This window comes from Manihot esculenta, chromosome 2 (assembly GCF_001659605.2).
Source record: "Manihot esculenta cultivar AM560-2 chromosome 2, M.esculenta_v8, whole genome shotgun sequence".
Classification (NCBI taxonomy): domain Eukaryota; kingdom Viridiplantae; phylum Streptophyta; class Magnoliopsida; order Malpighiales; family Euphorbiaceae; genus Manihot; species Manihot esculenta.
In genome coordinates this window covers 7,349,555-7,365,395 of record NC_035162.2, presented here as the reverse complement: position 1 = coordinate 7,365,395, position 15,841 = coordinate 7,349,555, and the positions used below count along the sequence as shown (strand labels likewise).

Sequence of the window (15,841 nt, the reverse complement as noted above, 5' to 3'; positions counted from 1 at the left end):
ATCACAATGCATGTGAATTTTTTTTTAAAAAAAATCCATATTTAATTATGTAGACAAATGAATTAAAAATAAATAAAAGTACAATGTTCACGGTAATATTTGTCTACAGTTAATTTTATATGAACAAATAAATTATTCATTTATAATTTAAAATGAATCAAAAGAAAATAAAGCTATATACAGTAGTATTTTTTTATTTTTATTTATATCAAAATTAAAATAAATTTGTTTAAAAAAACATAACCAAACGATGCCTTAACTAACTGTGTGTCCAACAACGGTCAACGACGAACCCAGCTGAAAAGCCGTTTTTGAAAGGGTCGATCGATCACTTTTACAATTTGTCCATCACCTCAACAGTACCATCACATTCTCTGATGGGTAAGCCCAGAACTCGATCCCACTCTCGTTCTCTAGTAGAACCTTCCTCCACTCCAGAATCCGCTGCCGCCGCCGCCGCCGCAAAGGTTTCTTTAATCCCCTGTTCTTCTTCCTCCAAAATCCCATACCGGCAACGGAAAATCCGAAAGCTTTCAACCACCACAACTACTGGTGCCAGCTCCTTTCCCCTGTATACTGTTAAATCATTATCGGTCAAAGGTGAGATCGACCTCGCCCTTGAACATTTGCGCAACTCAGATCCTCTCCTCTCAACTCTAATAGACACCAATAAGCCACCCACATTTGACTCCCAAAGTCCACCATTTTTATCTCTAGCAAGAAGCATCCTTTATCAACAACTCGCCCCTAATGCCGCCAAATCAATCTACACTAGATTCCTCACCCTATGTGGTGGCGAAACTGGGGTCCTGCCAGAGAACGTTTTATCGCTATCTGCCCTTCAGCTCCGAGAAATTGGAATTTCGGGTCGAAAAGCGAGCTACCTCCATGACCTAGCAGACAATTTCAGAAATGGGTCTTTATCAGATTCATCAATTCTTGAAATGAATGATGATACGCTTTTAACTAGCCTGACTGCGGTTAAGGGAATTGGGGTCTGGTCTGTGCACATGTTTATGATATTTTCGCTGCATAGGCCTGATGTTTTGCCGGTGGGTGATCTTGGTGTGAGGAAAGGAGTGCAGAATTTGTATGGGCTTAAGGAGTTGCCGCAGCCATTGCAAATGGAGCAAGTTTGTGAGAAATGGAGGCCTTACAGGTCTGTTGGGTCTTGGTATATGTGGAGGCTAATGGAAGCCAAGTCATTGGCTAATAAAGTGGCGAAAAAGTCCTAATGCCTTAAAAAAGTGAAGCTGTAAAAATCAGGTATTCATGCGAGCTTTAAATTAGGCCTGATTCTTGCAACTGATTAGTAATGACCATCTGTATAATGTAAAATTTAATATTTCAAGCTTCACTTTCTCCTTGGATACATGTGGAATTACTTCACTGTTCTATGTCTGTTTAAATGGAATGGCAAATCCTTCTACTTACAATTGTTACTTGTTCTCAACTTGGATTATGAAATTTACAGCTATTTGTAGTGCAAACTGTCTTTAGGCTAAACAAATGAATTCTGTTTCTGGGTATCACACTACGTTGCAACCGTACCCACTGAAGCAATGCCTTAAGCATAATACTTGACATTGTGAGTTTTGAAACACTGCTTATAAGGAAGATGTTTGTAACCTTGTAGGTGGTGTCTTTCCTATGGCATGTAAGATCAAATTTGAGTTTAATGGTGTCAAAAATTTCGGTTCAATCTATGTGTGCAAACCAGTTATTGGCTGCTGGTGGCATCTGCTTTTCCAACTATATGGTATGCTTTAGTCCAGTTTTGAATTCATATTTTCCATCTGAATTTCATTTGTACAAGACTGTTGGAATTATATTACATTAGTCATTGGATTATATAAGGTGTGTGTAGGTATTGATGGAACTCAGAAAGTAAGAGCTTTGGAGCTGAGAAATCCTTAAGAAATGCTAGGATCAGTAGTGATATATTAATTGTTTTACAGGAATATGCAAGTAAATTTACCAGCGTGGATTTATCTTCTTCTTTGAGGCCAAAACTCTGTTATCAAAGTTAGCATGTATTCAAGAATTCAGTTGTTCTAGTGTGAAATGTTCTTTGATGATTGTTGGGTAATAAGGTCATAAATTACTTGGAAAGTAGAATTGCTTACTGTTCACCACTTCCATTTATGCAGTGGAATCACGTTAAGAAGTTGATATTTACTGATAACGATCCGTTTAGGCAATGCTGATGTATCAGTGCCTTGTTTGTGCAGAAACAGAAGAGAGAGAGGAAGAAAATGAGAACTTTTATTTAAAATCAGAAAAATGACGTTATGTCCAGTTCTGGAAGCATCGCTTCCTGTTTATACCAAACTGAGTCACACGCATAGCATGTGCATACAAACAACTCAATCTAAACAAAACGACACAGTTTAGATAAACAATATAAAATAACAACTACAATCAATAAAACGACATAGCTTTTAACACCCCTTCCTCAAGTTGAAGCTGGGAGAGGCAGAAGATTCAACTTGCTGGTTAATGTGCTATGGCGGGAGGCTGGTAGGGCCTTGGTGAATAAGTCAGCCAATTGTTCTTCAGTAGTGACATGGTGAGGTAATATAAATCCCCGTTGAAGTTGATCTCTCACCAGGTGGCAATTTATCTCGATATGCTTCGTGCGCTCATGGAAAACCGGATTGGCAGCAATGTGGATGGCAGCTTTGTTATCACAGTGCAGTGGAATGGGCAATTGGATGTGAACCTGCAAATCCTGCAAAATATAGCTAATCCAGAGGAGTTCACACACAGTGTTAGCCATTGCACGATACTCAGCCTCAGCTGAGGACTTAGAAACAGTAGGCTGTTTCTTTGTTTTCCAAGAGACAAGGCAAGGGCCCAAGTATATGCAATATCCAGATAGTGACTTTCTGGAATAAGTGCAAGCTGCCCAATCAGAGTCACAGTAGGCATTTAGAGATAAATCAGTACTTACAGGAAAATAAAGCCCCTGATGTAAAGAGCCCTTAAGATAGCGAAGCACATGTAAAGCAGCCTCCCAATGAGGCTTTCGGGGCATGCTCATAAATTGACTCAAGTGTTGCACAGCATAACATATATCAAGCCTTGTGAGATTAACATAAAGGAGCCTCCCAATCAGTCTCCTATATAAATCAGGTTTATCAAAAACCTCTCCTGAATCAGGAGATAAATGCAATCCTTGAGGTAAAGGACAAGAGGCAGGTTTACAATGAAACATGCCTGCATCTTTCAATATGTCCGAAATATACTTAGTTTGACTGAGTAAAGTTGCTTGAGAGGATCTAGCAACCTCCAGTCCCAAAAAATATTTCAGGGGTCCCAAATCTTTGATAGTAAATTTTGAATCTAAAGCAAGTTTGCATTCAGTAATGGCATCAATGGAGTTTCCAGTCAAAATAACATCATCAACATATATAAGCAATATCAAAGTTAAAACATCAGTGTGCTGTGTAAAGAGACAATGATCATGGGGGGACTGCACAAAGCCTAAACCCTTCAGAAAAGTGGTAAATTCAATGTTCCACTGTCTGGAGGCTTGTTTAAGCCCATATAAGGACCGTTTAAGCAAGCAAACTTGCCCTGGCTGAGCTTTGTGATAGCCTTGGGGAGGTGTCATGTACACCTCTTCATCAAGATTACCATGTAAAAAAGCATTGTTTATATCCAATTGAAAAATAGGCCACTGTTTGGAGGTAGCAAGAGCAATCAAAACTCTTACAGTTGTAAGTTTGGCCACGGGGGAAAATCTATCCTTATAATCCAACCCCTCAATCTGGTTGTAGCCCTTGGCCACCAGCCGGGCCTTATATCTTTCTATATCCCCATTTGACTTAAATTTCACTTTATAGACCCATTTACAGCCTATTGCTTTCTTTCCCTTAGGTAAATTAGTGAGCACCCAAGTGCTGTTATTTTCCAGGGCCTGAAGCTCTTGCTTCATGGCTTCAACCCAATGTGCATCCTTAGATGCTTGAGTGTAAGTACAAGGTTCAGAAGCCTTGTTGACATTGCAAATGTAAAATTGATGTAGAGGATGGAAGGTCATAAAGGATATTTGCTGGGAATCAACATAGTCTTGCATCCAGATAGGGGCTTGTCTATGCCTTTGTGTCCTTCTAACTGAAGGATGTTTCTGTAGGTCATCACTGGTGTGACCAGATGGACAGGTTTCAACAACAGGACAATCATTCTCAATCACAGGAATAGGAAGCACATGATTTTCAATCCGATTGCTATCTTGGAAGGGAAAAATATTTTCATGAAAGATAACATCCCTACTAATAAAGAAGGTTTTATCATTGATGTTATAAAGCTTATAGGCTTTGTGTGTGCTGCCATACCCTATCATCACAGCCTTAATGGCTCTTTCTTGAAATTTATCCTTCTGAATTCCCACAGAAGTAGCAAAACACAAGCAACCAAACTTTCTCAAGTGAGAATAGTCAGGTGGGGTCCCATAGAGCCTCTCATAAGGCGTGGACCAACCAAAATGCTCCATAGGCATTCTGTTAATGAGGTAGGTGGCAGTTAAAATGCATTCTGACCAAAAATGAATTGGGGCTTGTGATTGTATTTTCAAGGCTCTAGCAGTGTCAAGTATGTGTCTGCGTTTCCTCTCTACAACTCCATTCTGTTGTGGAGTGTAGGGGCAGGATCTTTGGTGCTTAATTCCCTTGCTCATAAGCAGAGAACTATAATTATGGCTTAGAAACTCCCCTCCATTGTCACTTCTAATGACTTTAATGGTAGTATTAAACTGATTTTCTACCATGTGTATAAAGTTTCTAGTCAAGCTAAAGGCCTGACTTTTTAAGTGCATCATGAAGGTCCATACAGCCCTACTATAGTCATCAACAATGGTGAGGAAGAACTTAGCTCCAGTGATAGAGCTAGTCTTATATAGCCCCATATGTCAATATGGACCAATTCAAAAGGTTTTGAGGCTAAGGTGTGGCTTCTGGGAAAAGGTAATCTGGCTTGTTTAGCTAAGGGGCAAACAGGACAGCATCTCATAGCCTCATTACTGATGTTCATGCCTTTAACATGTTTGAGCTTACCTACTGATGCATGCCCTAGTCTATCATGCATGTCATTCATGGTCACTACATGCTTATGTGTCTGCTCAAGTTGCATGGAATGTTCTTTATTCAAATCCATTTGGGAGAAAGTGCTATTTACAAAGCTGTGAAGATCAGCATTAGAGTTCATGATTTCAAACAAACAATTCCTTACATCAGAATGAGAAAAGCTCATTTGGTTCAGCCTGAAGAGGCCTCTTTGTTTCTTGCCTATGGCCACCACCTTCTTATTCAGTGGGTCCTGTATAAGGAAATAATCTTTCCACATTACTATACAGTAGCCATGGCTATTCATTAATTGACCAACAGAAATCAAGTTATATTGAAAGTGTGGAATGTAAAGAACATCATCTAAAATCAATTTTCCAAAGAGATTTAGCTTTCCAGATATGTGCTTGTGTAGTGGATGTAAGGTGGTGAACAGATTGTTGTCTGAACACATGTGATTTGTGGCTCCAGTGTCTAGGATCCAATTAGATACATTTTGCATATGTGCATTGCAAGTGTTATAGACAGTAGACTTACCTGCAAAGTCCATGAAATGTGCCTCAGATCCATGAGATGTGCTTGGGGCAAGAGTTCCTTTCCCTTTTACAAGCTGGGAGACTTCTTGTTTTAAAGAGCTCAGCATGGATGTCAATTCATGTATTTTACCTGATGTGTCCAGGTATTCCAGAGGATTATCCTCTTCTGACTTGTTGCCCTCAAAAGCAGCCATAATTCTGGTGCTTCTATTTCCTTTGAAAGATTGGGTTCCTGCCTTGTTCTTACCCTTGAACCAATCAGGGTACCCAATCAGCTTAAAACACCCTTCTCGAGTGTGACCATCCATGTTGCAGAAGGTGCAGTGGCCCTTCTTGACCTCAGGCCTCCTTGGTCTGGACAAATTCTGAGCTTGAGCCTTATTTAATTAGGCAAGAGATTCTGAGTTGTCATTCATTGCCCCCAGAATCTCCCTTTGAGACTCAAATTTTACAACCATGGAGTATGCCTTGTTTACTGTAGGTAAAGGGTCCATCCCCAATACCTGATCTCTCACAGACCCAAAGGCCTCATTCAAGCCCATTAGGAATTGCATGAGCCTATTCCTGTTTGTTATTTCAGCTATGTCCCTAGAGGCTCCACAGGTGCAGGTTGGAAGAGGTTCGACTGACCCAAGCTCATCCCACAGCCTCTTCAGCTTAGTGAAGTAGACAGATACAGACTGGTTTTCTTGGGAGATGAGAGACATTTTCCTGTGTAACTCATAGATCATAGGACCATTGCACTCTCCAAATCTCTCACAGATCTCTTGCCAGAGATCTCTGGCAGAGGCGGTGTATATGAAACCATCGACTAACTCCTTAGATATGGAGTTGAGAATCCAAGATGTGACCATGAAGTCACATCTTTTCCATTGTTCATAACCTTCACTGTCTTTGCTAGGTGCCGAAGTAGTGCCTTCGACAAAACCTAATTTCATCTTGGCTCCTAAGGCTATTCTAATGGCCCTACTCCAAGATCTGAAATTAGTTCCTACAAGAGGTGCGGAAACGAGACTCATACCTGGATGGTCGGATGTTTGAAGGCTCAGTGGGTCTCCCATCCCCGCATTCGCGATCTGCAATTTTTCTGGAGCTCCAGTCCCTTTCTGTTCCTTGCTATTGCTCGCCATGACCAGATCTATCGAAAGAACCAAGGATCTCTCCTATGCAACCGGCGACGCGCCGGCGTGAGTTAGGAACCGCGCTCTGATACCATGTGTAGAAACAGAAGAGAGAGAGGAAGAAAATGAGAACTTTTATTTAAAATCAGAAAAATGACGTTATGTCCAGTTCTGGAAGCATCGCTTCCTGTTTATACCAAACTGAGTCACACGCATAGCATGTGCATACAAACAACTCAATCTAAACAAAACGACACAGTTTAGATAAACAATATAAAATAACAACTACAATCAATAAAACGAAATAGCTTTTAACATTGTTTGCTGCCATGCCCAAGGAAGGGTAACTATCTGAAGAGAGCGAGTTTGTGTTATAATTTATTGCCTGCATATCTTATTTCTTGAATCAAGTTAGGAGGAAGAGGATATGTATGAATTAGAAGAATTTGGGACATTTTACTTTGGGATTGAAGGTGAAGTTTCAACTATCTGCCTCCTCTTCTCCTTCTTCGTCTTCTTGTTTTGGATTTATCTTTTCTGTCTATTTAAGAAAATATTTAATAAATTGCCAAATTTAACATAATCAAGTTAAAAGACGAAAAAAGAAAATGGCAACAGAGTAGTATGACTCAAGAGCATAGCATGGTTGAAAAACAAGCATCAGAATTTGTACCCTATCTATACTTCCAAAGCTAAGAACAAGATTACATGCCTCATTCTCTTAGATGCTTATTTAACACAAGACAACACACAGCTTAGCTACCCTGTGGAATTAAATTAAATATGTACAAACATCAATTCTTATTAGTAGCTGGATTTTTCTTTATAATTTAAGTTGGTAACTTTTTATCTTGAAAGGGATCAGAATCGAATAAAATGAATTTTTTTTTATAAAGAAAAAGTAATAGTGATTGAGATATATGATTTTAATATTAAACAAAGTAAATTTAGTGAAATGTATAATAAAAAGTTTGAAATCAGTGGAAGATGCATGATTCATAAAGGATTATTCAGAAAAGCAAATGGAATGAGCTTTGAGGGATTTGAAGTGTATTTCGTCTGCACATATGATTTGAAAGCAATCATAAAATTATTACACTTTTCTTCATCATCTCTCTTTAAGTCTTACCATTAAAGTGTGACATATTGGAGTCTGCATCATCTTTTATATCTGACACCAATGGAATAAGGTGAAATTATTTTACTTAGAATCATTGTTAAGAAATTGATAGATGTTTAACAAACTAAATTTATCCAATACAGTGAAGTACCATGCTGGAAATTTAGCCTACCTATAAAAGGTTGAATAGTTTTTATTATTATTATTATTATTATTATTGTAAATTACATGACACTTCTATCCTTTTAAAAAAATAATAAGATAATTATTTAGTTTACGTGCTATGAATAAATTTATTAATTAATTTTTTAAATTTCAAAAAAATATTAAAATGTTTAAAATAATTTAAAAAATTTATTAATTTTTTTCATTAATTTTAATCATTAAAAATTAAAAAAATTTAAAATGTCTTTAATTATTTTAGTTATTCGCTTATAAAAAATAAGAGTAATCTTTGAAAATGATTTTTTTTCTCTCCTTTTTGAAGTATTAAAGATCACGGTGTTACTTTAAAAATCTATCAACATGAACTAACTTTTAATTCTTTTAAAATTTTAAAAATATTTTAATATATTTTTTAAAATCGATAAAATAAATTTTTACATAATTAAATTGTAATTTTTTGAAGAAAATGTATTGAAATTTAGTTATTATATATTTTCTATATTTTTAAAACCACCAATTTAATTTTTTATAATTTTAAAAATAAATAAAACTCAAAAACATTGTGATTCGAAGAGTGTGTCAAATATGGAAATCTAGATAAGAGTTTAATAGTTTGGAGAGTAGTGGTTGGAGAGTTAATAGATAGTTTTTAGTTTAAGTTAAAATTTCTAAAATAGAATAAGTGTGAAATTTTAGAGGAAAGTCAAGAATGTCTAATTAGGGTTGGTTTAAGAATATATGTATCTGATCTTGTTAGTCCTTGCGTCACATCCATCAGATTGAATATGAAAGTTTTTTAGTAGATGTATCGGACTGTTCATAAACATAGAATCGATTAATCTATATCATGTTTATTCATTCGCGTCATATTGATCCGATTTACAAGAATCAATCAAGTCGATTATCGTATTAAAAATTTGTATTTATTTCTTGGTCGAATCAAGTTGTGCTAAACTTACTCGGTTCTTATCAAGATTAATCTAATTAGATCATGAATACGTATCTGATAGTTGAGAGTCTTATATTTGATATGTTATCAGCTTTTGTTATAAAAAATATAATTAAAGAGTTTATTTATATAAGTTTTCTTTATTCCATTTAATTCCTATATTATTAATTTAGATATTATACATAAATAAATCCTAATTCTGCGTTTCTCCCGGCATAAATTAATTTATTGATTTTTTTTTTTAAGAATTATAAGAATTAAATAGGTGGGTTTTGAAAAATATAAAGGCTAATATATAAGTCTCACTAAATTATTAAGACCAAATTGAAATTTATCCAAAAAAATCCCTCTAAGGGTATAGCAAGAACAGACAAAAACACACATGCATTCACCCAAAGGAGTCCTGAATCCTAGTGTACAACCAAAGGCATCCTTTTTGAGTGAAGCCAACTATCAAGTGATGAGAAGTGTTGGAGGGAATAGGGATTGGTTCTAACCTCATGAGTGCATTAGAAACTGAGCTATTTCCCATTACTGTCTAATAGCGCACCAGACATAGAATGGACGCATCACAACTGTTTGCTTTCATGCCTCACTGAACAATGGACAGCTCGTGTAATGTTAAAGCTATGATGGATGGTAGTGCTCTTAATCCTTTTGTATAATTGAGAGGCAAGTTGACTGACTCATACCCATTTCATTGTCGACGTCGCACACATTCTTGGGCGGAGATTGGAGACTTGCTTTTGTAGTGTTTGATTATATGCTCCCTCTCGTACGCTTGCATACGTATTCTTCTTTTGTTTTCTTCAAACCCAAGCACTTTAACTAATCACGTCATTAGATCTATTCATAAAACTTATGTAAGATTAAGCTCTTCAATACAAAAAGATTCAAAGTTAAAATTCTCACTGTTTTCTTTCTTTATTTTTATATTTACAAGTGTATTTTAGTTTTACCCAACTTTAATCGATTATATTTAACTTAATTAAAATTAGGAGCCACTAATTTTCAGTTATAATTGAAAAAAAAAAAATCTGAAATTTTCAGGAAGGTGCAATGAAATACATAAATTTCATATTTTAATTATTTTCATTACATAAAATTATTTTATTATAGATAAAATAATCATAAAATACTATCGTTAATTAACCATTAAAGTGATAAATAAAAAAGCAATACTCAAAATCTGCGTTGATGCATCCAAAAAACAAAAATCTTGATTGATGCAATTGTGGAACAAATTGTGACCTCTTTTTTCTTTTTTTTTTTTTTAAAAAAAAAGGAGAAAAAAAATATTTTTTTAACTGATTAAATATATATTTAAATATATATCAATTTCCCTGAAGGTGTATTGTGTTTCTCAAATTCAATTTGTTTATAATATATTTAATTTTTAAGAGATTAGTAAAATTAATCAAATAATAATTGACCAAAAGAGGAAAGAAAACAGAGACTGATCACTAAACTGGCAATTTGGACAGGTACTGTCCATTAGATTAATAACATTTTTTTTTCCTATTTGTTTGATAAGTCATCTAATTTAATAATTAATTAATTAATCGGAAACCAAAATATATTCCCACCAAATTCCAATTAGCTAAGTAGATAATTTAAATTATTAATTTTTTAAAGGATTTTAATATTATTGTATACAATAATTCCATATAAAAAAAAATCAAACATTGTTGCTTTTCCTAATTTGTGTTACTGAGCAACCTAATGCCAGAAGAGACAGCAATCAGATTGAATTAGATAATATTTTCTTTTGTTAGATGATAATTTTAAATAAGATTAAACTATACTGCATGCTTCTTCTGTCACCTTAAGAATAAAAAATAAAAAATAAAAAATAAAAAGAGTCCCTGCTTATTCTAAATCAAGGCAAGATTGCAACCAGCAAAACCAAAACCCTCAACAAGATTGCTTTTATTAGTTATATAAAATTTTTTTAATAATTATTTATTTTATTAATTTAATATTTAAATTTATTTTAAATATTAAAATAAATTTTAAAAAATTGTGGATAGTATTATACTTAAAAATTAAAAAAATAATTAATTTATTATTTTTAATAATTTCAAATTGAATCATGTTAAATATTATTTTAAATTATTTTTTTAATATATAATTAATGTATTTAATAAGATTATTTTTTTAATGATAGTTTTAAAAGTAATGGTAAATATTAAGTATATTAAATCTATTTAAAAAAAATTCATTGATAATGATTTTATTTAAAATAAGATCAAGGTAAGTTATTATTATTATAAAATTATTGATAAAAATTAAAATAATTAAATAATAATAATATTAATTTTTAAATATAATTAATAATGAAAAATAATAATTTTATAATTTTATAAATTTTAAATTATACAACTATGTATGTAATGCATTTGGTAAGATATCAAAAGAATAGAATTTAATTGATAAAAAATAAAAGTATAAAATGAAATTATAATAAAATTTTTTATAATTAATTTTAAATTTTACTTACTGATGACATGAATTAGGTGTGATAATTGACATAGCAATTTTGTTATTTTTTAATGATATAATTAATGATAAAATATAATTAAAATAATTTTAAAAGGTGAAATTTTAATTAATAAAATAAATATTGAGTATAATTATATATTATCATGAATCCCGTTTTATAAAAAAAATCCCACAAATGAAAGTGGAACCCAACAATTAGTTAAATAAATAGTAAAGAGAAAGATCTATTTTGCCTCCGCCTAATATGTGAGTTGTAACTTTTCCTTTCTTTTCCATTTATCTATCATGGAATTATTTACTTTTATGATGAAAAAAAATATTTATCTTTACATAATTTACTTGGCTAATTATGACTCCGTTATATTTTTTTTTTAAAAAAAAATCATATACGTGAAAATAACACACTTTTAGAAAACAATAATGTTCATTTTTTTTTAAATTTCGTTAAACTTTAGACTTATGTTAACTGTCATTTATTTTAGTTTTACAATTTTATTTTGACTAAAGATTTTCATCTTTTGAGTTCTCATTTGAAAACAAATTTTCATCCCCCAAATTAAAAATATGATAATGAAAAATTAAATTTGTTTATTTTATTTTAAAAATGACTACATAATACAAATGTAAAAGAAAAATTTTGATAATAATTCCTAATTAAAACGAAAAATAAAGCAAGGTATTACTTCTAAGATTTTAAGTTATGTAATCAAAATTTCTGTTAAAAATTTAACAGAAAATTTAATTGCATTTGTAACATTAAAATATGTCAACCGGTTCTTAATCGCTGTTATCTTTGAAAATTTAGAAAGTTGAAAAAAGATTTTCTCGGTTCTACTGAGATATCAAAATTATAATAAATAAATAAGGTAAATTGATCAGAAATAAAGATTTTGAACGCTTTAAATGTATGAAACCTAACATTTTGAAAAGTAATAAATAAGTGAGGGGCTTTGCGCTTGACATCACCTGAGACCTGCACAAAGCTCAGGTCAAGTCAAGCAAGAAAATTTTCTTTTTCTATTTCTTTCACAGATATTAAATTCAAAATCTCTTATATTTTAGAAATACAGTAAAATCGGTCATTATAAGCCTGAGAGATGGTGAAATTAGACCTAGCTTGAATAAATATCACAAGTTGAAGGAGAAAGGCAAAAGGGGAAAAAATACAGTTTAAAAGCGTGTAGATATTGGGTGAGGAACTTTGGAAGGAAGATGAAGCTGTAAATATACCAAAATACAAAGCAAAGCACACAAGAAATAATAGTGAAAATGAAAGAAGATGCCAACAATGTGAAAAAGATGAGAGCCAAAGTCATTGGTTAATAGAGAAAGAGAGAGTAGTGGGAGTTGCAGAAACTGCAGAAGACGCACAAACTCACAGCCACTGAGAGAGAAGAGAGAGAGAGAGAGAGAAGGCTGACACACATAAACGACAAAAACTGGGGCTGTGGACCAGACTCTTCTCGCTTTACTTCTATTCATCCCCCCCAAGACCACCACCCAACAAAACAAAAAAAAAAGGTCCTTTTGTTCTCTCTCTCTCTCTTTCTCTCGTTGTTTTAGGTTAAACACTTGCTTAAGAGCTTCTGTAATTGCGTTTTAACTCTGATAACCCAAAACTGAGACTGGTTTAGGCTGTGAATTTAGGTTTGCAGGAAGATTCCAGGCAACCAAACCAAAGGTCACAGACTCACAGAACACGTTCATTTGGCAGGTTTAGGGTTGCAGCCTTGCAGAAAGAAGATAAAAACAAAAGGAAATACAGAAGGTGGGAGAGGTAATAATTGGGAGCTGGACCAGTGTGCAGGCTGTGGGAGAGAACTAACATGACCTTGTCGGTTGTTCTGCAAGACTACTTCTCTTCTTCTGTGTTTCATCATCCGTCTCTTGTACTCATCACTGTTTTTTAGTACAAAAGCCACAAACCCCAACCCAGCTGTTCCTTTGGTGGATGGATTTTATGGGGTTGGATGGGATTTTGGGAAACAACCCTCTTATGCATCTCTCTCCTATAATTTTTCATCTCTCTTTTTCTTATAATTTAAGGTTCCTTAATCGCCTTCTACAACTATCAGCTTCATGGTGCAATTACAGCTTTATGACTTCAAATCTACAGTTTAATTGATTAAGGTAAGTATTATTTTATTCTAGATAGTAGGGGCCACACTATTGTCTCATTTTTCCCGTTTAATTTATTTTTTAATAAAATTTTCTCCTCCTTTTTCCGTTTCCCTGTGTGTCTTTTTAGATTGGGTTTCGCAGAAATTAATCTCTTCCTAGGCATCTAATCATAAGTCCATATCTGCTCAATCACTTGCTTACGTCTTTAGAAAATAGGGTTCAAATCAGTGAAATGAGTCGGTGAATTTCTATTCACAGAGTTCAAAATCAGAATAAGGAAGAAAGGAGAATAATCTTCAGAGTTATCTAGTGATTACTTCTTTGATGATCAGCTCAATTTGTTCTGGGATTTGATGGGCTAAACTAGGGTTGAAAGGATCACCGGAAGACGCCATAGCTTTGACAGAAATATTCAGGCAGATAATGATGATGATGATTATGTTGATTTGAGAAGTGGAGTTTACCAGAGATCAAGACTTGGATTCGAAGTTTTATCTTGCAGATCAGTTCGATGGAACTGAAAGGCCAGGATAAGGAAACAGGGATGCCAAGCTCTCTGGGTTACAATCTACCTCATATAGATTCCTCCCATAAAGTTCCTCCTGCTTCTGTAATTTCAGCCCTCGGAGAAAGAAAAAGAGATCATCTTCATCAAACTGCTGCACCTCAAACCCTGGAACACCATCCTCTTCCACTGAATCTACAACATCAAAGTCTCGAGCCCACTAGAGAATCTGACGTAATCCCAGATCCAGCTCCAATTGCTGCCACAGGTGCAACCAGCTCAACACCAACTCCCAGTACATCCATTTCCCGATCACCACCACCACCACCACCAGCAGCAGCATCAACCATTATCACTACCGAATCAATATCATCAGTTAGATATCGAGAATGTCTGAGGAATCACGCAGCAAGCATGGGAGGATTAGTTGTCGATGGATGTGGAGAATTCATGCCAAGCGGCGAGGAGGGAACCCCAGAAGCCTTGAAATGCGCAGCTTGCGAATGCCATAGGAATTTCCATAGGAAAGAGATTGATGGAGAACCACCACAATGTACACCCAATTGTTTCTACAAAAACAATAACCAAAGAAATACATTAGCTCTTCCTCAACAACTCCCCACTTCACTTCCTCCACCCCAAGCTTCTCTTCATCATAGATACCCTCATGGGTTTTCTATAACCGCCCCCACTATCCCAACTGCACCCATAATGATGACCTTTGGTGGCGGAGGTGGCAGTGTTGGAGCGGAGTCATCAAGTGAAGATCTTAATATTTTCCAGTCAAATTTACAAGCCGCAAGATCTATGCGGCCATCTTCGTTGAAGAATAAGAGATTTAGAACAAAGTTTACCCAAGAACAGAAGGACAAGATGATGGAATTTGCAGAAAGATTGGGATGGAAGATCCAGAAACAAGATGAGCAAGAAGTGCAGCAATTTTGCTCGCGGGTAGGTGTAAAGAGAAAAGTTTTCAAGGTTTGGATGCACAACAATAAACAATCCATGAAGAAAAAGCAAATGTAAGAGCAATTCAAACCCTTGTAGAACATATATTATCGTGACTGAAAGATGATATATTTGTGTCTACCATTATAGATCAAATGTGCATAACTGATCAAATAAAAGTGATGATCAATCAAAGGTTGCCAGTCACTCTTAATCTTTTTCCCCCTTCATATACTAAGAAATGTTTATTGACATGAAACTTCATTCATTAGATGAAAGCTAACAGTGATCACAATTACTGTCAACTTTTAGAGTGATATGTAATGGGATTTCTCAGAATTTCTTTTCTCATCACCTGCCCAATATTTTTCTTCTTTGTAAAGAGAAAAAATATATATATACATGTGTTTTTGTTTTTTTGAAAAGAAAGGAGTGAGATCGTCTTTTAGATAATGAAACTGCTTTGGTCAGGCCATATGAACATGGAAGTTATGTTCACACTTCCATGTATGTGTGTGTGTTTTGTTTTTTTCTCCTTTCCCTTTTTCTTTTCCTTTCTAATTGAAAATATCATGCGTGGAAATTTCACAATCCCCCAAGATGGCCCCCTCTAGGCTCTACCATAATGGAAGCTTGGATACCTTGAACCTTACCTCATTAACTTTGGTCATCTACTCATCTTCAAAGATTTAAAGCCGGATCAAACGGGATATTTTACAACTCAATAATAAAATTGATTAATCCTAATAATGCATGCCCAATTTATTACCTGGATTTGTGTTCCAGGTAATTAAGAGCACCCAAAATT

The 15,841-nt window shown here is 34.3% G+C and overlaps 2 protein-coding genes across 7 annotated transcripts; both read left to right on the top strand.

Annotated features, from left to right (window-relative positions):
- The first annotated feature begins 254 nt into the window (after positions 1-254).
- LOC110609469 (alkylbase DNA glycosidase-like protein mag2) lies at positions 255-7,303 on the top strand. Of its 4 annotated transcripts, none has more exons than XR_006349985.1 (3): positions 255-1,266; positions 2,151-2,219; positions 7,041-7,303. XR_006349985.1 is itself a non-coding variant. In XM_021749054.2 (2 exons), the coding sequence occupies exon 1, from the start codon at positions 378-380 to the stop codon at positions 1,233-1,235; it is 858 nt and encodes a 285-aa protein (XP_021604746.1). In that variant the 5' UTR covers positions 257-377; the 3' UTR covers positions 1,236-1,266; positions 1,637-2,057. The 4 variants fall into 4 exon arrangements, 1 of the variants encoding a protein (XP_021604746.1); XR_002487047.2 differs by lacking the exon at positions 7,041-7,303 and adding an exon at positions 1,637-1,759 and having other exon boundaries at positions 257-1,266; positions 2,151-2,225; XR_002487048.2 differs by lacking the exons at positions 2,151-2,219; positions 7,041-7,303 and adding exons at positions 1,637-1,759; positions 1,868-2,057 and having other exon boundaries at positions 257-1,266.
- Positions 7,304-12,718: 5,415 nt separating this feature from the next.
- LOC110605295 (zinc-finger homeodomain protein 6) lies at positions 12,719-15,263 on the top strand. 3 transcript variants are annotated; one of them, XM_021743754.2, is made up of 2 exons: positions 12,719-12,980; positions 13,107-15,263. In XM_021743754.2, the coding sequence occupies exon 2, from the start codon at positions 14,092-14,094 to the stop codon at positions 15,109-15,111; it is 1,020 nt and encodes a 339-aa protein (XP_021599446.1). In that variant the 5' UTR covers positions 12,719-12,980; positions 13,107-14,091; the 3' UTR covers positions 15,112-15,263. The 3 variants fall into 3 exon arrangements, with proteins under 3 accessions (XP_021599446.1, XP_021599456.1, XP_021599438.1); XM_021743764.2 differs by having other exon boundaries at positions 12,719-13,589; positions 13,839-15,263; XM_021743746.2 differs by having other exon boundaries at positions 12,719-13,589; positions 13,708-15,263.
- Positions 15,264-15,841: the final 578 nt, after the last annotated feature.